Source organism: Cygnus atratus, unplaced genomic scaffold, assembly GCF_013377495.2.
Source record: "Cygnus atratus isolate AKBS03 ecotype Queensland, Australia unplaced genomic scaffold, CAtr_DNAZoo_HiC_assembly HiC_scaffold_109, whole genome shotgun sequence".
Taxonomy (NCBI): Eukaryota; Metazoa; Chordata; class Aves; order Anseriformes; family Anatidae; genus Cygnus; species Cygnus atratus.
In genome coordinates, this window is record NW_026109702.1 from 15,707 (window position 1) to 37,495 (window position 21,789).

General features: G+C 38.5%; 1 protein-coding gene across 1 annotated transcript in view; it reads left to right on the plus strand.

Moving 5' to 3' along the window:
- The window catches only part of LOC118253122 (maltase-glucoamylase-like), a gene marked incomplete at its 5' end in the record, with an annotated part of 45,044 nt that overhangs the window by 15,122 nt on the left and 8,133 nt on the right, over window positions 1-21,789 (plus strand). Inside the window, 25 exons of the mRNA XM_050716630.1 lie at window positions 668-838; window positions 1,515-1,664; window positions 3,309-3,515; window positions 4,404-4,558; window positions 4,995-5,163; window positions 5,992-6,088; window positions 6,200-6,310; window positions 6,407-6,534; window positions 7,353-7,481; window positions 7,589-7,696; window positions 7,976-8,058; window positions 8,301-8,415; window positions 8,602-8,686; window positions 9,690-9,828; window positions 13,657-13,790; window positions 14,250-14,284; window positions 14,375-14,491; window positions 15,878-16,026; window positions 17,108-17,192; window positions 17,296-17,352; window positions 18,313-18,437; window positions 18,741-18,829; window positions 20,011-20,060; window positions 20,766-20,936; window positions 21,615-21,764. Of these exons, the coding sequence (XP_050572587.1) occupies window positions 668-838; window positions 1,515-1,664; window positions 3,309-3,515; window positions 4,404-4,558; window positions 4,995-5,163; window positions 5,992-6,088; window positions 6,200-6,310; window positions 6,407-6,534; window positions 7,353-7,481; window positions 7,589-7,696; window positions 7,976-8,058; window positions 8,301-8,415; window positions 8,602-8,686; window positions 9,690-9,828; window positions 13,657-13,790; window positions 14,250-14,284; window positions 14,375-14,491; window positions 15,878-16,026; window positions 17,108-17,192; window positions 17,296-17,352; window positions 18,313-18,437; window positions 18,741-18,829; window positions 20,011-20,060; window positions 20,766-20,936; window positions 21,615-21,764 (3,009 nt within the window). The remainder of the gene's footprint in view (window positions 1-667; window positions 839-1,514; window positions 1,665-3,308; window positions 3,516-4,403; window positions 4,559-4,994; window positions 5,164-5,991; window positions 6,089-6,199; window positions 6,311-6,406; window positions 6,535-7,352; window positions 7,482-7,588; window positions 7,697-7,975; window positions 8,059-8,300; window positions 8,416-8,601; window positions 8,687-9,689; window positions 9,829-13,656; window positions 13,791-14,249; window positions 14,285-14,374; window positions 14,492-15,877; window positions 16,027-17,107; window positions 17,193-17,295; window positions 17,353-18,312; window positions 18,438-18,740; window positions 18,830-20,010; window positions 20,061-20,765; window positions 20,937-21,614; window positions 21,765-21,789) is intronic.

The window sequence follows — 21,789 nt, forward strand, 5'->3', positions numbered from 1 at the left end:
GAGGTGATCATTGTCACATTTTTAACTATTGGTATTTTAATTTGTCCCTTTCCAAAGTTTAGCTATTCCCCTTTCAGACTGATCCTGGATGACAGAGTAGTTGTTATTCAGTAGGGTGAAGACTGTTGTGGGTCTCTAAAGGTTGCTTTAAAAACTTCTTTGGGATCCTAGCAGCATATATGAGTGCACACTAGAAGAACAAACTCGTTTGGCATTCTTTGTACTCATATACATCAGAGTAACCTAGTTTGTTTCAGTGGGGTTATTCCACAGAGGTGCATATTCATTTTAAGGAGTTGGCCCAGACTGAAAGCTGCAGGACGGATGTTGGTGCACATCCTTTAGATGGAGATGATTTCTCACAGAGCACTGGGTTTAAACCTGGATCAGGCCTCACAGCAGCTGGGATATGAGGCATAACTGCTGTCCCAGTGATAGCAGGGAAGGTCTGTCCATGCAGCAATTAAAGACACAGCGGATTCCAGGATCTAGGTAGACTAACAATGTGAAGAAAACTGAAGCCTTCAACGTCTGGAAAATAAATAAGGACATACAGACATATTTTCTTTAAAATGCATGGGAAGTGAGGAAAGCAACTGAAAGGCTCAGGTAGACTTGTACCCGTGTAATGACTGCATCCTATTTCATGTTTATTTTTTTCTTTCAGAATGTTTTAGATATCACAGTTGTGCATCACGGTTACACTGATCCAAACAACTTAATGTTTACTGAAATTAAAGTCCTGGGCGTGAACACCAACGTTCAGCAGGTAGATGTATTGCAGGACGGTGGGATAATTCCGTCACCTCACACTGTGAGCTACAACAGCACCACCCAGGTGAGACGCTGTTTTTCGCATAATGCCACCTTCACAACTGAGTATGTCCTCTTAAGCCTTTGGGGATTCAGCTCTCAGCTCTAATATCATATTTAGAGGATAGTTCAGCAGGACATATCATCATTAACTGACAGTCACTTTTAGAAGGTACTGTTTAATAGAGAGTAAATATTGTGCAGGGAGTGCGGTAGAGTTTTTAAGCACAGAAGTTACTGTAGAGGAACCCAGGCTGCTCCTGACTGTGAAGGTGTGGTGGGTTTTGTTTTGTGCTGGTTTCTACTCTTCCTAATAGCTTACTCACAGCCTGCAATTTGAAGGAAGGAAAAGCAACAAATGTTTTTGTAGTCTCTACATGACCCTATTGTTGTCAGTTTTGTCTGACAACTTTATTTCCTACCTGTTTGCCAACACCATTTCTTCTTCTGTCAAGTCAGATTTGAGCTGTAGGCAAGGCACCATGTGCAGTCTCCGTCACAATGCCACTTGGTGGCATTTTTCTGAGGTCAACAATAGCTCTTTGTGCAATGCTTCTCTCTGGGTCAGATGCACACATGCTGTGAAACATGTGGAAAACATAGGAAAATGCATTGTTCCTGAGGAATGGCTTCTCTACTAACTGAATGAAAGATTGATCTGATGTAGGATTTAATAAGTATTTATTGTGTAATATTTGTAGGTTGTTCATATAACAGGACTTCAGCTTGAACTGGGAAAATCCTACACACTGCAATGGACTCAGCAATCAAGTATCAATGAAAGGTTTGATTGTTATCCCAATCAGGATCCTACAAAAGAAAAATGTGAACAACTTGGCTGTGTCTGGGAGGTAAGCAAAAATGATTTCTCTAAATGGTCGTGACAGAAACATTTCCAGAATCATAGCTTTCTCTCTGTTATGGTTACAGTGGAAAAAGTAGTCAGGCAGATTTGTCAGACATAATTAGCATGGGGGCACTGCCATCAACTGACCGTACTAGCAATTTTATTTACTTCACTGATACTAAGGTAGTTAGCAACAATGTAAGTTCTTTCAAAGTGTATCAGAAGTTGAGGAAAAATGTGGTATTCTTTGCAAGATGGTAAGAAATAATAACAGACTTGGAAAAAAAAAGAACAGAATAGAATAGAATAGAATATCAGCATCTTTAACTACTGCCTCTTCTGCTTCACTGGCACCTGTAAGACTCACCCCTTTTGTCTCACCTTCATAGTCACTGAAGCACATTTTAAGTAAAAATAAATAATAATAATAATAAAATCCTTTAGATTGTTTGAGAAGAAATCCCTGAATCCCCTGGATATTATAACTCATATGCAAACTAAATTGTCCATATCTCTGTTGATACTTATGTCAGTCATTATGGGTTGGATACATACAATTCTTTATTACACAGTTTCATTGATGGATATCTTATGACTACAAACATGCAGGAGCACTCTACCCTGGCGGGGTTGATCTTTAAAAGGTGTTCCAGCTGAATTACTCCCTGCTCCTCTAAATCTAAATTCTAGAGCCTGGACATATCTACTAAGTATGAAGACCAAATTGTCTGTTAGCTGTTCCTGAAACAGCAACAGCTGAATTGGGTGGATGAAGTTCCCTGAATCTATTGCATTCTTAGGAAGATTTTTTTTTTTTTTTTGCAATTTTGGATATTTGGAAATGTCTTTTCATGTGAAATCAAATTCTGGTCGTGTTATGGGCTGTGTATGTTTTAAACACTTGCTCAAGTTGAAAGGTGCTTAGATTTTGATGACAGATGAATAAATATTCATTAGCAGCTCAGATGTGAGGAGCAGGCATAGTTTCATTAGAACAACTAGGCAGAATTAATAAGAAGTATGCAGAGGTGGAAGGCTAATGCATTAACCTACGTCAGCTCATCTAATCTCAGAATAACTAGTCTGAGTGTTTCTGTTGAATTATAGCAGGAAACCGAAAGTAATTTTGACCTTGCTGTCAGGAGATCTGATACATAGGATGTAATTCTCAGTGGATATTTTAGGGATAATTTATATGACTAAAGAGATACGCAATCCAATGGAAAGGCCTGGTCTGCTGTTGCCTGAATATCTAATGTGGTTTTGGCACATCCTCGTGAAGGCTGGTGGAGACTAGGGGGCAATGGGATTAGGAGGGAGGAACTTCTGAGAATTTCAGTAGGCCAAGACTCAGCCATGTTTCAGGATTCAGCAGAAGATCACAGATACAGGGAATTTAAATCCATCTTCATTGTGCATGGGCTCAATTTCCTGACTGAATTATTTGATTATATCTGAATTTTAGTGTAGAGATCACTGGGTTCTGCATTGCTTCTTTGTTGTTCAGTAGTTGTATTAATTTTTCCCCACGTTTCTCCATTTGACAGCTACCTGATAAAAATGGGAGCTTTGGATCTCATGCTGATAGCATGAAATACAATAGGCAAGCATCACTCACTAACCTGCAACCTATTGTCATTTGCAGCAGTCACCATCAAACCCAGATAGTCCATCCTGCTATTACAACTCCGACAACGCTTACTCTGTTGATGGAGTAGAATACTCCTCATCAGGTTTGGTAGCCAACCTGACCGTAAACAGCATCAATGCCAGAGCTAATGAGAATTACACTGCACCAATTGGTACACTGCGCTTGGAGGTTAAATATCATAGCAACCACATGCTGCAATTTAAGGTAATTTCAGTCAAGAGGTTTGTAGTTTGTAATGTCCCATTGTTCAAAATAGTTCTGTTTGCATAAATTACATAAATGTTAAGGTTTTGTAGAGTAGGCCATGCTGGGTTTTTTTGTTTTTTTTTTTTTTGTTTGTTTGTTTTGTTTTGTGTGTTTTTTTTTTTTTTTCTCTATAAGTTTGTTCTAGAATTTACAATGAAGTTATATGAATTGAAGTTATACTGTCAATGTATATGTGTAATGTCAGCCAGGAACTCTGCAGCTAAAGACATTTTTTAGTATACAGGTAAATTCTGTATGTAAGCATAATTGTGATTGTAATTTTTATTTTTGCATTAATTCTTCCACCTGTGTTCTAAATTTTTTAATGCCCTGCCTTTTAGACTGTCACTTCTTATTGTGCATTTAATAAGACTGAAATAAATGTGATGATGTGATGCACAAAATGTAAGACATCAAGAAGTAAGTTGTGTGAGCTTACAGAATAAAGAAAACTTAAAAAGGAATCTCTTTTTTTGAGTTGTCTAAAAAATGACTAAAAGATTAGTCAGAAAGGTATTTACCACACACATATATGTCTATATTTAAAATAATTAAAACATGTAAAATACCAATAAAATTTCAAATATATACTTTGAATTAACAGATTTAAATAATTAACCAGACATTAATGATCCGCATTTCAGTCCTTAAGTGTTTTTGTTTTTTTACATCCCAAATACTGTGAAAGAATTGGAGCAAAAATATGTGTTGAAAGAAAATACTCAGCTTGGCAAAAGTATTCAATAATTTACTGTTTTAATTTTAACTAGTTCTCAATTCCTATACCGTAAGTAAGATTTCAAACAACTCATTGAAATGAATTCATTTTCATTTTTTCTTTCATAGATTTATGATTACCAGAATGCACGATATGAGGTTCCTATATCATTAAATCTCCCAAGCTCCCCAGCGAATACAGTCGAGGACCTACTCTATGAAGTATCAGTTCAGAGAAAACCATTTGGTATACAGGTTCGACGCAAAAGCACAGGGACAGTCATGTAAGCCACAATCAATCTATTTTATTTCATTTATTTTTGCTAGCTTTTTTCATCCCAAACCATTTTTTTGGTATTTTTCAAATACCTCAAGACTAGTTTTTTTTTTATCCTTCCCACAAAATGGCACTGTCTGCTAACTGCCAGGTGCAGCTCTATCAGAGATGGCCTCACCATTGCACTGTATGAGAGCACTGACCAGGGAAAGGATGGAGAAGGTACCATAAGCAACATCATTTTCTCACATTTACAGCTTTTCCCCCTGTCACTTTGTAGTCCGACATTTGCTCAGTGCAGAACAGAAGAAATAAATTTTCAGCCTAAAAGAAGTGTCTTCCAGTGAAACGTGGCACTAAAGACTGCTATATTCTTTAAATTTACATTTCTTTATATTTATATATTTTTAAATATTCTTATTTTTATTTTCTTCCTACTTTAGCTGGGATTCACAGCTGCCTACCTTCACATTCAGCGACATGTTCATTCAGATTTCTACCCGTTTGGCATCCCAATATATATATGGATTTGGAGAAACAGAGCACACCATGTTTCGACGCAACATGAGCTGGCACACCTGGGGAATGTTCACAAGGGACCAGGCTCCTACTGTAAGTAGAAATGAACCTCATGTGCAGAGATATTCAACAGTACTTTAAAGCCCGGTGGATGTCTGCTGGTACTGGACACATTTATTGGCTATGAACTTATTTACTGAGGCTTATAATTTGGACGGTGTTTCAATGGCAGTGGTCTCTCTAAGCCTATTTTTGCTTTGTGACCAGCAAACCCAAACGTATGGAGCTCAGGCTCTAAGTCTGATGAGTATGGCTTAGAAATCACAGCCCAGTGCTCCTTTTTTATGCTTCCCAACAAATTATTCTGAAAGACTGAAATGTATCGGGCCAAATCCCATGGTTTTGGGATTCAATTAGAGCTTAGAGGGGTAAATCAGGAATCTTATGTCTGTGCATATATGAGTGTTATTTCCTACAAGATAACACAATGTTGGCAATTTTCAGGGAATGACCAGTGAAATAGTGGCAGTTTGTTACATCTATAACTTCAGGTGCAGATTTCAATATATTGAAATATATTGAAAAATAACATCATCTCCTGATCATATAGATAGATGTCTGCTACAGCTGGAAAAAAGAGAAAATTTTGTCCTGGGAAAGCTCTTTCTCATTAGCGAGTTTAAAAGCAGTAGTACCTTTGCTTTCCTTCATGCTTGATCACTCTGAACAAGACAGACTCCAGTTGTCAAGCTGAAATTGATTTTCTGTAGGTGTGTATGTTATAAGCGTATACTTTTGAAGCTTTTTGTTGTAGATTTGGAAGTTGTGTGTCTCATCTTTTACTAATTCTTTTTAAATAGATGTAAACAGGTCATTGCTTATGATGTTTCAGCTTTAGAAAGTGTTTTATCTTGTTTGCAGTATAAGTTGAATTCCTACGGTTATCAGCCATTTTACATGGCTCTTGAAGAAGATGGCAACGCCCATGGAGTTCTCTTGCTTAACAGCAATGCAATGGGTAAGAAAATCTTCATTTTATTTTGTCAACGTGTTTTATTTTTATGTTCAGTGGTTTGCAAGAGCTGCTAATCCAGGCATCCTTTTTTCATTTCACTTTCCCCATTTCTAGATGTGACGTTCCAGCCAACCCCTGCCCTGACATACCGCACCATTGGAGGAATTCTGGACTTTTACATGGTTTTGGGCCCAACACCAGAACTTGTTGTTCAGGAGTACACCAGTAGGATTCTTACCCTATTACAAACTAGCACTCTTTGGTGGACTGGTTGGTTGGTTGGTTTTCACCTATTCACCACAAATACTCTCCCTTACTTCTAGCTGATTGGACGACCAGTGATGCCACCCTACTGGTCCTTGGGATTCCAGTTGTGCCGCTATGGATACAGGAACGACACTGAAATTTCCCAGCTGGTGGAGGAAATGAAGGCGGCTAACATTCCCTATGTACGCTGGTAGCACTTAACATTTGAGTTCGTGCCTGAACTTCTGGCTTCAGAGTATCAGTTACGACCCTTTAAACACACACAAGGAAAGAAAAAAGAAAAAAAAAAAAAAAAAAAAAAGGCACCCCACTGCTATGGTAGAGAAGAGCAAACTCTGTTTTATGCTATAGCTGAACATCTCTGCCTAGGTCATGTTAAATGTGGTTTTTAGGCTGCTCTATATTATCTTTTAATCATTCATAATAAAGAAGCACTCAGATGTCTCTCACCATGCTACTATGAAGGAGCGGTGATAAACAGGAAAAACAAGGAGGAAAGAAATAATGCAGCGTCATTTCAATTGGATCTTGCTCTATGTCAAGTCAGCTGTGTTTTGGCACAGTCTGTTTTTGGGAAAGGAGCAAAACCACATAGGTCAAACAAAGTTATAGAATAGAATAGTTCAGTTGGAAGTGACCTTCAAAGATCATCTAGTCCAACTGCTCGACCACTTCAGAGTTAAACAAAAGCTAAAACATATTAACGAGGGCAATGCCCAATTGCCTCTTGAACACTGACAGCCCTGGGATATCAAACACCTCTCTAGGAAGCCTGCTGTCAACCAGCTCCCCCAGATCCCTTTCTGCTGAGCTGCTCTCTAGCCACTGTCTCCCAGTCTGTACCTGTGTCTGGCATTACTCTGTCGCAATAGTTTAAATTGATTGTTACTTCTTAGCAGATGTTCTATAAATATGTATTTGAGGGGAAAAAAAGAAAAAAAGAAAAAAAAGGGAATAAAAAGAAAATGATTTTTTTCTTCATTGCTTTTGTGAATTGCAGGATGTCCAATATGTAGATATTGACCATATGGAACGGCAACTGGACTTCACTCTTGGCGCACGCTTTGAGGGATTACCGGCTCTAATTAACAAAATAAAAGCAGAAGGAATGAGATTCATCATTATCCTGGTCAGTTTGGCATACTTTTTGTCATTGCAGAATTCAGAATATATTTAACAGCATTTCTAAACTTATTTTTTCAGCATAAAGCAAAAGTTTGTCACATTTCATTTTAGGATCCAACGATCTCTGGAAACGAAACTGATTATCTTACTTTCTCGAGAGGTGTAGCCGACGATGTCTTCATCAAGTGGCCGAATACCAATGACATTATATATTCCAAGGTACTATTCTTAACAAGTGTATGACCATAGAGGTATGCCATATCCAAGTGAGCATCATGTCAGCCTAGACTTCAGTGCTATCCATAGGCACAGTCTGCTAACATTATGTTCATGCCTGAATGTAAATGATACATTGAATAAATACTGCAAACTGAATTGTCTTCAGTTTATGCTGTCATTCATATATGTAGCAGTAAAGAATTGTCATATCTTTCTGTTGCCGGTGCTCAGTTATATTCAGCGCGGTTTAATTATTTCAAAATGTTCTTTGTCCTATAGGTCTGGCCGTTTCTTCCCAATGTTGAAGTCAATGAGTCACTTCCCGAGCAAACCCAAATACAGGTAAATATTGGTACGGTTTGGCTGTTGTCTCAAATATAGAGGGAGACGTACATCATTTAAGAAAAAATAGCAGCGAACTAGTTGATCAAATCTCACGTCAGAAATAAGATGCAGAAAATGGCCAGCCTTCCTAACAAAGTCAGAACAGAAAACAAGTAATTATTTTTTGTTTTAGAAAATTCCAGCATTTTATCAGTGGGATGCTTCCAGTGCTCTATCTTTTCTATTTTCCTATTTTTACAGCTCTATGGAGCACATGCAGCTTTCCCAACTTCTTCCGCAATTCCACAGTGGAGTGGTGGAAGAGAGAAATCCTGGAGTTCTACAACAACCCCCGTAACAACTCAAAAAGTGTGAAGTTTGATGGCCTGTGGATTGTAAGTGTAGAAATGCATCTGATTTGTGGTGTGAATGTGTGTCAAGCACGTGTGGAGCTGCAGACTGAGATCGCAGCTGCAAGGGTTCTCAAGGGCATCTACAATACTGCTTATTTGTAATTTAGAATTGAGTGTATTTTGTATGATTGAAGAAAAATACAATCAAGTTTTGCTCTATGTTTTTAGGACATGAATGAACCGGCAGCTTTTTATAATGGCGCCATTGGTGGTTGTAGAGATGACCTCCTTAATAAGCCACCATATATTCCTCGTAAGTCTGATGAGTCCATAAAATGGTGTTAGGTCATTCTCACTACTATGAAATTTCTTACATATAGGTACATGTGGCATGAATTCCTATAGTTAGGTATATTAAACCACAACTAAACTCCTACTGAAAGTGTCCCTTCTTTTCCAAGAATATAAGCACACTTAAATCATATATTTTTTAGAATGAGCAGTAACGGCACTTCTAAAAACTAAAGTTATTTGTAGTTATGTGACTACATATGGATTTTGATACCTATTTTATATGTAGGTGCTTTGTTTTAGACATGGTAGAGAATGTAGTTCTCTCTTCTGCAATTCTCTCTGATGAATAATGCGATTAACTGAAAATGCAAAAAATATTCTTGTGTCTCCTCTCATTAGCATTTATCTATACAGTAAAATACCTGAAACACTTGGCTAGCATTTATCTATACATAAAAATAACTGACATTCCTAACTAGGCTTTACTTAAGTGCTGGTATGAGGTAGTACAACTCAGGAACTATTTATTAATGTTCATCATTCATCGCTCTGCTATTCTGCTATTAGAGTAGTCCTGTTGCTTACTGTGGTCTTCGGTTGTTATAAATAGTTTCTCAGGAAACATCCGGAATTTAATATTCAGACATAGGCCTTCACCAGCACATGCAACACCCAACCCAATTTATGTTTATATGGATGATAGGACAGGGTTTACAAAGATTTGCAATATCTGCTGAATTAGGATATACCCTGTTTATTATTTTGAGCCGCTCCAGTAAGAGCATCTATAACAGAGCTATTAACACACTTAGAAACCCAGATGCCTGTACAGGACTAATGGAGCTATCCCATTTGATAAAGTTGGAAACGCTCTTTTCTAATAAGTCATAGATGACAGTATAGATGCCTAAAAGAGAGTGAACACAAAAGAAATCATGACAATTAACAAAGATTAACTGCAGTTGTTATTGAATATTCCTCATTAAAAAGCATGTACTCTTTTCTTCTTCCCTTCTCATTAGATTTGGGATCCCGGCCAGATGGTTTAATTGTCAAAACTCCATGCATGGAAGGTCAGCAGTATCTTCCGGACGGTACCCCAGTTAGACACTATGATGTCCACAGTCTTTATGGATGGTCACAAACAAAACCTACCCACGAGTAAGTGAGATTTGCATACTTTCTTGCTATCTCCAAAATGTGTTGCCAAGAATAGTTGGTGTCCGTATTCTTATGGCCCAAACCTGCCTGAGTCTCTTTTAGATGTCTGCGAAATCTTCCTTTTCATCCTAGTAGTGCTGATTCTGCCGTTCTGTTCAAAGTGGAGTTTGGTGTTCAGAGCACCAATGCTCCAGGTTTTGCAGTAGGCAGTATTTCAGTCACGTTCCTGCTCAGCTTGCGCTGTGATCTCGCGTGTGGTGCAAGCAGGGTGGTAGGAACCTGAGCAAGGACGTGCAGGAGAAGGCATGGTGGGTGTGTGCAGGTCGGAGCTGAAGCTGAGCTTCCACTGTTGCAGTGCAATAAAGGCATACTGCTGTTGGAGCCAAGAAAAAAAAAAAAAAAAAAAAAAAAAACCTATCTCAAGCATGTCTACACCTGCAGCAGCATCACTCACTGTCTCAGGACAGGCAGGCAAAGCCTATTTTGAGTGTGGCAGCTTTAAAATCACTGACCCAGAGCAGATGCAATTTTCAAGGTACCTTTTAACGGCAATTTACCCAAGTCTGATATTAAAGAAAGTTACTCTTCACCTAGCTGCAGAGCAAGTCTTTGTATAGCAGTTCTAAGGGTTTCATCCATACACATTTTAAGTTGTGCAAGCCCAACTGCTGACCTGTATTATGAAATAAGGTGGTCACGGTGCTATTTCTCATATGGTTTAATTGGGATGTAATAACTCGCCACCAATCGTTGTCCTGTCCCAGTGTGTTCACACATAACACGTTGCCTTTTCAGCAGAGGTTTCTATTAAGAGTCAGCCAGCAAGGCCGTCCTGGGGCGATGCTCAGCATTGTAAATGGGAGCAGTCAATCAAAAGGCATCGCTCTGCTATTCTGTTACAAGGCAGAACAGAGAACAGGTCTGAACATTTGGATCAGCTGTTGTTAACAGTAATTACTCAATGACAGTCTCACCTAATTACTGCAATTAAAATATAAAACACGTGTTTTTTGTTTCTAGCTAGTGCTAGAATAGCCTCTTTTACTTCTAGCATTGATATTGTATTAGCCTTACACATGTAGTGAGGGAAAATGAATACAGTTTTTTTTAAGAATGTTAATTTAAGAAGGGCTCTATTATCTTGGGTATTCAAAATTACTTGAATATGGGTAAAGAGAGAAAACAATTACTTTTAAAACACACATTCTGTTATAAGGCTTTCCTTTTAGGAATTTATTTTCTCAGTTCCAAGACAGATGTCATTACCTGTTTCTTAGTGAATAGGATCCCCGCTGACTTTAGATAGCGTCTGATCTAACGATAGTATATTTGTGCTGTTTCATTTCCAATTCAATGAGTAAGCAAGGAACAGCGTTTCCTTATAGTCTTAATGATCTTAAAGCCCTTGGTAACTTTGATGTTGCCATAAGACAAGAAAATACCAAGGCTATTTGATTTTTTGACTGAGTGGATGCTACTGAGCAGCGTGCATGGCAGTGCTGTCGGTCAAGGCACACATGAATCTGCTGGCAGGACAGGGAGGAAAGTCTGATACCTCTGCTGTCAGCCAAATCACATGCAATTTGGATATTGTAAATAGACAATAATTTAACACTCGGAGCAATATTGCTGTCATTCCTGTGCATCGGGTGTGAACTGAAATGTAGTGAAATATTTTCTTCTCTGTTGAGAGGTACTGTAACAGAAATGAGTACGATAAATTACACAGCCTATACAGATATTCTCACAGTTGAAACAAACAGAACACTGTTGTTTAAAAAAAAAAAAGAAAGAAAGAAAGAAAGAGAGAGATCACAACTAAGAGATCTCTCTAATTAGATCTCTCTCTGATACTCCTGACTGAAGGAGTTATTGTGACACAGAAGATGTGTAGTAATAATAACTTATTCTGAGACTAAACCATCCAAACAAGAAGATTGTTTGCATGCAAAAGCCACAATATGGAAAATAAACAAACAAAAAAACAACACTGTAATGGAACAGTAAGCAGCAATTTTTTTCCTAATTTGATACAATTTCAGTTGTCTATTAATTAGACAGAGGAACCTTCTTTGTATCGGCTCAAGGCTATTCTTTTGTACCAAGGCTTTTGCAGAGATGTGAAAGCCAGAACCTTTAAGAGTGAATCTAGGAACCATTTTGAGGTAAAGGTTTGGAGGGCTTGGTGACACGAAGAGTTGGTTTTCAGGGATACAGCTTTGACTCAGTCCTGAAGCAGAGAGATGGCACCCCAAGTCAGGAAAACACTCAGGCCCTGCTCATCCCTGGGCGGTTCTGTGGGCAACATACGCTTTCATTGGATTTCAAATTTTAGCAGGACCTTCCAAAGATTGTTGAAAGAGGGTAAACGAAGCAGCGGCTGAAAATGTTTGATAATACATTACAAAGAAATAAAAGGTACTAGAAAACTTACCGTTTGTCTTGGAAGAAATAATTACAGCACATTAGTCTAGTTTAATTACAACGGTAATTTAAGTGACTTGTGTATTTTTGCTGTAATTATAGCATCACTAAAGCTGCAAATCCTGTCGGAAAAATAAATAAGTAGTGCCTTATTGAAGCAGCTGTTTAGGCAATTATGGTGGAGCTAGCACTGGAGAGCAGTGCAATTCAATCAGTGCAGCTTTCTAACTAGTATTGCAGTTCAGTATTTTGCCGTACTGATTCACAGTGTGTGTGCACGCCTGCAAAGGGATTCTTCGAAGAAACCAGGGCAGTTGTGCATCCACACTAGGCACACAGCATAGACCAGCAGCGGCAAGGTGTGAGTGTCCTCTGCGGGACAATTAGGAGGCATAGATTCCTCTCAGCTCCACTTTTTTTTTTTTTTTTTTTCCTTTTTCTTTTTTTTCATAAAGCCTATTTGTTACCTTTGGAGGTATTTTGTGGCAATTGCCAAGGCTTTATTTAAGGAAATGAATCATTTTTCTTTATCTTATTTGTGGAACGGACCTAGCCGAATTGTTTTTCCATTCAGCTCTTTTAGAGCCACACCTTGAGAGTTCCTCTCCTTAGTTATCAGCAAGCCACTGTCTCCCCTCCCAGCAGCAATGAATGAAGCCATCTGGGTTCTGTGCTAGAGCCCCTGAAAAGCCCATGACAGTCCTAATCCGGTGCTTGCTGTTTCCCTTTAACTCCTGACCCCAAAGGCTTTAGGTGCTGGTGATGCACAGCAAGGCCATGAGCTGGGAATCTTGAAGGGTGCATTTGGTTTCTCCCTCCACATGGCTAGTCTACGCCATCTTGCCAGGAGCACTCTCTGGCTTCTAATGTTGGTCACTTCACATCAGATTCTTACCATGTTGGTGCTTCTGATGTGATTATGGGTCCATGGCTTGCTTTTTGCTCCGGTATCTTTCTGGCAACTGGAGTTATGTTGACAGATCTAGTATTCTAGACCCCTTTTTATCTTCTTGGTTTTAGTTTTCTTCAGATTATTTTCAGCTGGTTCTGCAAATTTTCGGATACTACAATAAAGGAATGATGTGCCATATACCACATTGCGTAGCCCAATAAAATGTGCAAGTTGGACTACATTCGTAATTTCACTCAGCTGGAAGTCTGCATTTTAGCACCTCCTTGTTTTGCCGCAGGTTTGCTGGCACTTAATTCGGACTTTCTGCTTCTGTGCAAATCACTGTGCACTAGCATCAAAAGCACATTTGGACTGTATGGATCCATAGTAATGTGTACAACAAAATTTCTGCCCTTTATTAGGAAAGTATAAGACACTATATTTATTTTCAAAGAGGATCTTATGTAATAAGTTCTCATGTAATTTATTTCTTCATCTATTTTCAATGTCAGCGCTGTGCAGAGTGCCACAAAAGAGCGTGGGATCGTCATCACCCGCTCAACATATCCCAGCAGTGGAAGATGGGCTGGACATTGGCTGGGTGATAACAAGGCAGCTTGGGATCAGCTGGCTAAATCTATTATTGGTATGTAGAAGAAAGAAGGTCTCTGATCAGCATATTCTGTGCAGTAATTCCTTTTCCTTGACTTACCTGCTTTTAGAATTTGTTGGTTTTAACTGAAATACGCTCTTTGTTCAACAACCAGAATCCGTGGTCAATTCCTTTGTGACTTCTTATTTACTTCTCCCCTGGTTGTTGGGAGCTCCTTTATTCCCCTGGGACCAGCCACCTTCCCACCTTGTGTTCTGTCACCTCAGTTCTCATCATCTGCTGGTGCTGCTGTCCGACATATCTTTGTTGTTTCTGACAAATCATCTCCCAACTCTTTCTGTAGAAGAAAAACATGAGAAATTAGAGAAATTGTGAAACTTTTTTTTTTTTTTTTCTCATTCAGCACTATAATATATATTATCTAGCACAACCATTAGCATATGAAAGGGGGAAGAAAAACAGCTGGTAACAATGAATTATTTCTCCTTTCAGGTATGATGGAGTTCAGCCTCTTTGGAATATCTTATGTAAGCTAACCAGTCATTATATTTATTTAATTATCTTGACACTGTACAAGAATTTACAGTATTCCAACTGGATTGTTTGTCAACTTTCAGACAGGAGCTGATATCTGTGGCTTCTTTAATGACTCACAGTACGAGTTGTGTCTTCGCTGGATGCAGCTGGGTGCATTTTACCCATATTCAAGGAATCACAATGAGAAAGGAACAAGAGTGAGTTTCAGATTTTTAATGGTTGTTAATGGATAGACCTTTGCAATGCACATGTAGAGAACAGCTGGGGCATCACACAAGCCAGGCAGTGTCAAAAAAAGTACATTCCAAGCAAAACGGACATGAAAAGAACACGTTTCCCTCTTCATCAAAAAAATAACACTCTGTGTTTGTATGCTAGCTCTGCTGTAATCCTCCCCCCTCGCATGGGAGGTTTTATGCCTGCAGAGGGGCTGCTCTGGGATTTAGACCACTTGAAGGAAGCATATACTATGTTTGATTTGACTGAATCCAACTCCTACCTATTTTTCCCTTTAGGCCGTTTTGATTTACAGTCACTACACTAAAATACAGTGCTTTCATGGCAAATGCTGTTAAAGAAGCAAAACTGACCTTGGAGTTTGAAGTCCTAATTGTCCATAATTATTACCATAAAGGAGAAAACGGGACAGTGTAGTATGACTCTGGAATAAGAGTCAGGAATTTATGTACTTTACACATTTGCCACCATCAGATATTGTATTTCTTTTAGGAAGAAAGGAAAATAATTGCTTAAATGTAGGTCTGTGCTGGCCAAGGACTATATTGTAGAAAGCTGTAAAACTAGATAAGTGGAAAAAATAAAAACTGAAACAGCACGTAGATTCCAGTTAAAGCTTCAGGTCTAGCCGAGTAGTGCTATTTGTTGTGGCACATGTCTAATGAATCCGAGTCTTCTTTTCAAAAACTACGTGCTTATCTTGCCACGGCACACCTTTCGATAGGACTTCCAAAGCCTTTAAAAATGCAGATTCAGGGTTATCATGTTGCTTGCAGTTTAGCCAATTTGCCAAGGTATTGTTCAATACATTTAGTAAAGACTGGAAGTGCTCCCTGACATCAGTCATTAGTGCTTTGGTCTTTTTTTGCAAGTCCTGAGTGCTGCCCTGCAGAAGAGAGGGATAATAAATTATGTACTCCAGGATGTGTAACGCCTTCAGGACAACTTGCAAGAAATATTTTTTACAGTACTCCCCACAGGTTTTTCTCATCTTCCTTCTTTCTAGATCCCCTCTTAGGGATGACAGTCATACCTACTGTTTTTACTGTCACTTAGTCCTTAACTGAAGAATAAGTAAATGGAGGTGCTCTAGTTTGGAGGCAGAGGAATTTGCAAGGGTCTACTGAAACTTTCACAGCTGTCTTGCCAGGCGGATTTTGATGCACATTTGGTAATTACCACTACTGCCACTACTACCGTTAGGTTTTATGAAGTCATGAGAAAAACATAAAACGAAAGAGATGCTAAATGTGAACTCTCTTGTGAACATCAGCATTATTTTTTTCCATAGCTGTTCTAAACACAGTAAGCCAGTTTGAGTAGCAACTGTCTCTCTTCTCTTTTAGAGGCAAGATCCTGTTTCCTGGAATGCAACATTTGAGGACATTTCCAGGAAGGTGCTGAATATAAGATACACTCTGTTACCCTATTTTTATACATTAATGTACCACGCCCATGCCCACGGCAGTACTGTGATCCGCCCCGTACTCCATGAGTAAGTGTGACTTCTTTGCTCCCCTTGTCAAGAATTTCAACTACAAATTCTGGAGTTAGAACCCTCCTAATGATGTTTTCCATTGTTTAGAGCATTTTTTCTGAAAAAAAAAAAAAAAAAAAGTATGAAATTGAGAATATGAGCTTTCAATATCAAGTTTTACTTTCACAGAGAACAGAAGTTCTCTGTTTTATGCTATGCAAAACTGAACATTTGCTTAGCTAGAGTTAATGTATACATTTTAAAGCTCACCCTTACGCTCTTTAGGGATAAGCAACAATGTGTTTCATCAAATGCTAGACATATTGATGCTAGATATATGTAGAATTAAAAAGCAGATGTTGCAAAAACAGGTGGACAAAAACTTTAAGCAAAGAAGAGGGAGATAAATCTGCCATAAGTCACGACAGAGTTTTGCAGGGAAAAGCATATTTTATTTATTTATCTATTTATGTATTACTGGCCAAACTGATAGAATTGATCAAAAAAAAAGAAAAAAGTTATTGGTTGTACAAAGCCTTCTTTGTCCCTGGAAGGACAAAGGTTTAGCTCCTTTTATTATAAGATGTGCTCTAGTATATGTACGCTTGTCTTGGCTAAAGATCATTGAGCTGTTTACATGTATTGTCTTGATTTTTTTCAAACCACCTGCCCAAGGAAAAAGTGACACAGATGAGAAAATGATTCACAGTCTGACCACTACCTAATCTTAGTACTGCTGACATCTCCAACGCAAAACTGATCTTTTGAGTTTTGCGGTCTAAAAATCCTGACAATCAATTTGCCAAAGGAATGGCAAAAAAAGAAAACTAAGTAATAGCCTGCATTCCTGCAATGATTTTCACATTAGGATCTTTATGCATTCTTGGCAAGCAATAATTGATCTATTTAAAAGGAAGCAGATAAATAAAAGATACATTTTAATCACCTATCTCAGTTATTGTTAATACTAGAATAAATACAGATGAGGAAATAGCAGATACTAGGAATAGTAGATTGAATTACTGATGAAAACGTCTTAAAAGAACATTTTGGAAAAGCTCAGCACTCAATGTTTAATCAAGATGCTGTTAACTTGCAGGTTTGTGGAAGACAGAGCAACATGGGATGTATATGAACAATTCCTTTGGGGACCTGCACTGCTCATCAGCCCTGTAATGCAACCGGTATGTGCTTAAGCACCCAAGTGTATATGAAAGTATTAAAGCTACTTGAGCTAAACTTTCCTCTTTGCTTTAACTTCCCTAAAAAACGTATCTTTAATTCCAGAATGCTGTAACGGTGGATGCTTACATACCTGATGCCCGCTGGTATGATTACTACACAGTAAGTCATTTTCAAAATTGTATGTATTCCTTATAATGTTGTTCAGATAGTAGCAGGGTGTGCTGAGGTGTGAAACCACTATCTCCCTTTTACAAACTTGTGTTTATCCTCATTTCTTGGCATTATAACAACTACATCTTCTTAGCTGTTTTCTTATAAAAATCTTAAGAATCTTTTTTCTTACAAAAATCTTATAAAATTTTATTGTAATAATGTTTAACAGCACCACAGCTGTACTACGTACTATGTACTTGAACTATGTACTCCTGCCTCCTTCTTTCCCCCCAGCTTTTATTGCAAAGCATGACATCGTATACTATGGAATATCCCTTTGGTCAGTCTGTGTCAGTTGTCTTGGCTGTGTCCCCTCCACAGCCTACAAACTGGCAGGGCAGCGGTGAGAAGCAGAAAAGTCTGTGACTCTGTATAAGCGCTGCTCAGCAACCACTAAAACACCAGTGTGTTATCAACACGATTTTCATCATAAATCTGAAATTTAGCACCACACAAGCTTCTTTGAAGAAAATTGACACTATCCCAGCCAAAACTAGCACAAGAATGCTGGAATGGAGAAAGACAAACAGGGTTAGCTGCACCAGCCTTTCATGGAAGATAAGAAAAGACCAGTAAGAAGGAGTAGGCATTAAAAATCACTTCGTTGATCACACGTTTGTATTTCACCTGAATGGCCACTTTGATTCAGCTGCTCTCCCCTGAGGTTGATAAACACTTTTTCAGATGCATAGCTTTATGGTTTCTCTTATGTAGAGAGTGCAATGTAGAGCATTATGTAGTTACTCCTGTATTAACAGCAAGATTTGTAGAAACAACTCCTAAGGAATCTGCCTAGCAAAAAAAATAAATAATAATAATAATAATTACTATTATTTCATTCTAAAATAACTGTAAAGGGAGATCAATTCAACAGAAGACTTTTTTTTTTTTTTTTTTTCATAATAGGATGGAGATATTGGTATTAGGGGAAAGTCAGTAACTCTATCAGCTCCTTTGGACCATATCAATCTTCATATCCGAGGCGGTTACATCCTCGCATGGCAACAACCTGCTAATACAACTTTTTACAGGTACAATAAGAATAACTAGAATATTAAAATATAGTTATAATTATCATATTAATTGATAATATCATATTATTACCAGTCCTTAAAGAATACATTTATAGAAGCACCTGAGATTTGTGGATGCTTTTTCTCTTCGGTCTCCTCCTAATGGTCTCCTTTAAATGTAATACTGTGGGGTCAAGAAAATGAGTATCAGAGACCAGATGAATGGCAGACAATATTTCTAAAACAAGTTCTAATGCTTGGGAGAGAGGAAATGTGATTAGCTGAGGATACTAAGGAAAAAAAATATTCTGTTTTGTACAGCCGGAAAAACCCAATGGGACTTACTGTTGCTTTGAATGACACTCAGATGGCAGAAGGACAGCTTTATTGGGATGATGGGGTTCGCATTGGTACGTATAATGTTTTCTTGTCATCCTAAAAAAACCTTTCCAGCTGTGACGGTGGTAGAATACTGCAGCAGGGTGCCAAGAGAGGCTGTGGAGCCTCCATCTTTGGAAATATTCAAAGCCCAAATTAAAACAGAGAAACAAAAAACAATGAAATGAACTGGAAAGAGATGAAACAAATTACAGCAGTCCATGAACAGCAAATAATGCTCAGCAGCTAGCTAACCACTTTTTTGTCTGCGGTTCTAACAATAACATTGTTGTCAAAGTGGAAACGTGAAGCTATAAGAAACTGCAACCCTTCCCCATCACTTGGGAAAAAAAAAAAAGGCTTTTGTGGTTGCTTCTGCCTTAGAAGCCCTCAGTGTAGTGGGGGGTGTTTGAGCATTAGAGGCATGTGGATATGCCAGACTCTGCTGGCCAAAGCAAGCCCACTTCTGGAGGCCTTATCTGAGCATGCCCTCAGAGCCAAAAATTAAAGCTCCACATTAACAAAGTGATTTTTACTGATTGAGACCACAGAATGCTACGATTTATAGAATTAACATTTGGTATCAAAGAAATGGTGTCCTGGACCTAAGGCAGCAAATATAACAAAGACTTGTCCTCAAACCTATGGGAGTCATAACCATAGGAAACGTGGGAAGCTTTCACTAATTTCCTCAGCATTAGTAAATCTAAATTGTCTTCAGACAAGAGATATTTGTGTGCTGTTTATCCTTCCTATACAGAGCCTATTACCCTTGTAATAACAATAAGCCGTTACCTGAGATTACGACAAATAATGCAGAAAACTGTTATGTTGCACAGTGATGTGTAGGGAAGTCTGCTGTAGAGCAGAAAGGCAGTACCTTCAATGCCTGTTATCATCAGCACTACTTTCATTAGTTCATTAGAGTTCATTTAGTACTGAACAAGAGGATTGGTAAACTATACAACAGTGATTTCAAAGAAGCATCAACATATATAATAATCATGTGTAATTGGACAGTGAATAGAGGTAGAGGTAGGAAAAGCATTTCTTGCACAAATACAGTTATGCTCTCTTTATACAGAGAGAGACAAATACACAAATTTGGGTAGAGCATACATACACACTTCTTCAATTGAATGTTTTATAACATTTTAACTGAACAGCTAAACAGCGAACACATTTGATTGTATCCTTTCTTTCTTTCTAACAGACGCGTATGAAGATGGTGCATATCTGCTAACATCATTTACTGCTAAGCAGGTATGTAATGCTAGCTAACGGTTTCCGAATAATCAGTTGAGGTGATCATTGTCACATTTTTAACTATTGGTATTTTAATTTGTCCCTTTCCAAAGTTTAGCTATTCCCCTTTCAGACTGATCCTGGATGACAGAGTAGTTGTTATTCAGTAGGGTGAAGACTGTTGTGGGTCTCTAAAGGTTGCTTTAAAAACTTCTTTGGGATCCTAGCAGCATATATGAGTGCACACTAGAAGAACAAACTCGTTTGGCATTCTTTGTACTCATATACATCAGAGTAACCTAGTTTGTTTCAGTGGGGTTATTCCACAGAGGTGCATATTCATTTTAAGGAGTTGGCCCAGACTGAAAGCTGCAGGACGGATGTTGGTGCACATCCTTTAGATGGAGATGATTTCTCACAGAGCACTGGGTTTAAACCTGGATCAGGCCTCACAGCAGCTGGGATATGAGGCATAACTGCTGTCCCAGTGATAGCAGGGAAGGTCTGTCCATGCAGCAATTAAAGACACAGCGGATTCCAGGATCTAGGTAGACTAACAATGTGAAGAAAACTGAAGCCTTCAACGTCTGGAAAATAAATAAGGACATACAGACATATTTTCTTTAAAATGCATGGGAAGTGAGGAAAGCAACTGAAAGGCTCAGGTAGACTTGTACCCGTGTAATGACTGCATCCTATTTCATGTTTATTTTTTTCTTTCAGAATGTTTTAGATATCACAGTTGTGCATCACGGTTACACTGATCCAAACAACTTAATGTTTACTGAAATTAAAGTCCTGGGCGTGAACACCAACGTTCAGCAGGTAGATGTATTGCAGGACGGTGGGATAATTCCGTCACCTCACACTGTGAGCTACAACAGCACCACCCAGGTGAGACGCTGTTTTTCGCATAATGCCACCTTCACAACTGAGTATGTCCTCTTAAGCCTTTGGGGATTCAGCTCTCAGCTCTAATACCATATTTAGAGGATAGTTCAGCAGGACATATCATCATTAACTGACAGTCACTTTTAGAAGGTACTGTTTAATAGAGAGTAAATATTGTGCAGGGAGTGCTGGTAGAGTTTTTAAGCACAGAAGTTACTGTAGAGGAACCCAGGCTGCTCCTGACTGTGAAGGTGTGGTGGGTTTTGTTTTGTGCTGGTTTCTACTCTTCCTAATAGCTTACTCACAGCCTGCAATTTGAAGGAAGGAAAAGCAACAAATGTTTTTGTAGTCTCTACATGACCCTATTGTTGTCAGTTTGTCTGACAACTTTATTTCCTACCTGTTTGCCAACACCATTTCTTCTTCTGTCAAGTCAGATTTGAGCTGTAGGCAAGGCACCATGTGCAGTCTCCTGGTCACAATGCCACTTGGTGGCATTTTTCTGAGGTCAACAATAGCTCTTTGTGCAATGCTTCTCTCTGGGTCAGATGCACACATGCTGTGAAACATGTGGAAAACATAGGAAAATGCATTGTTCCTGAGGAATGGCTTCTCTACTAACTGAATGAAAGATTGATCTGATGTAGGATTTAATAAGTATTTATTGTGTAATATTTGTAGGTTGTTCATATAACAGGACTTCAGCTTGAACTGGGAAAATCCTACACACTGCAATGGACTCAGCAATCAAGTATCAATGAAAGGTTTGATTGTTATCCCAATCAGGATCCAACAAAAGAAAAATGTGAACAACTTGGCTGTGTCTGGGAGGTAAGCAAAAATGATTTCTCTAAAT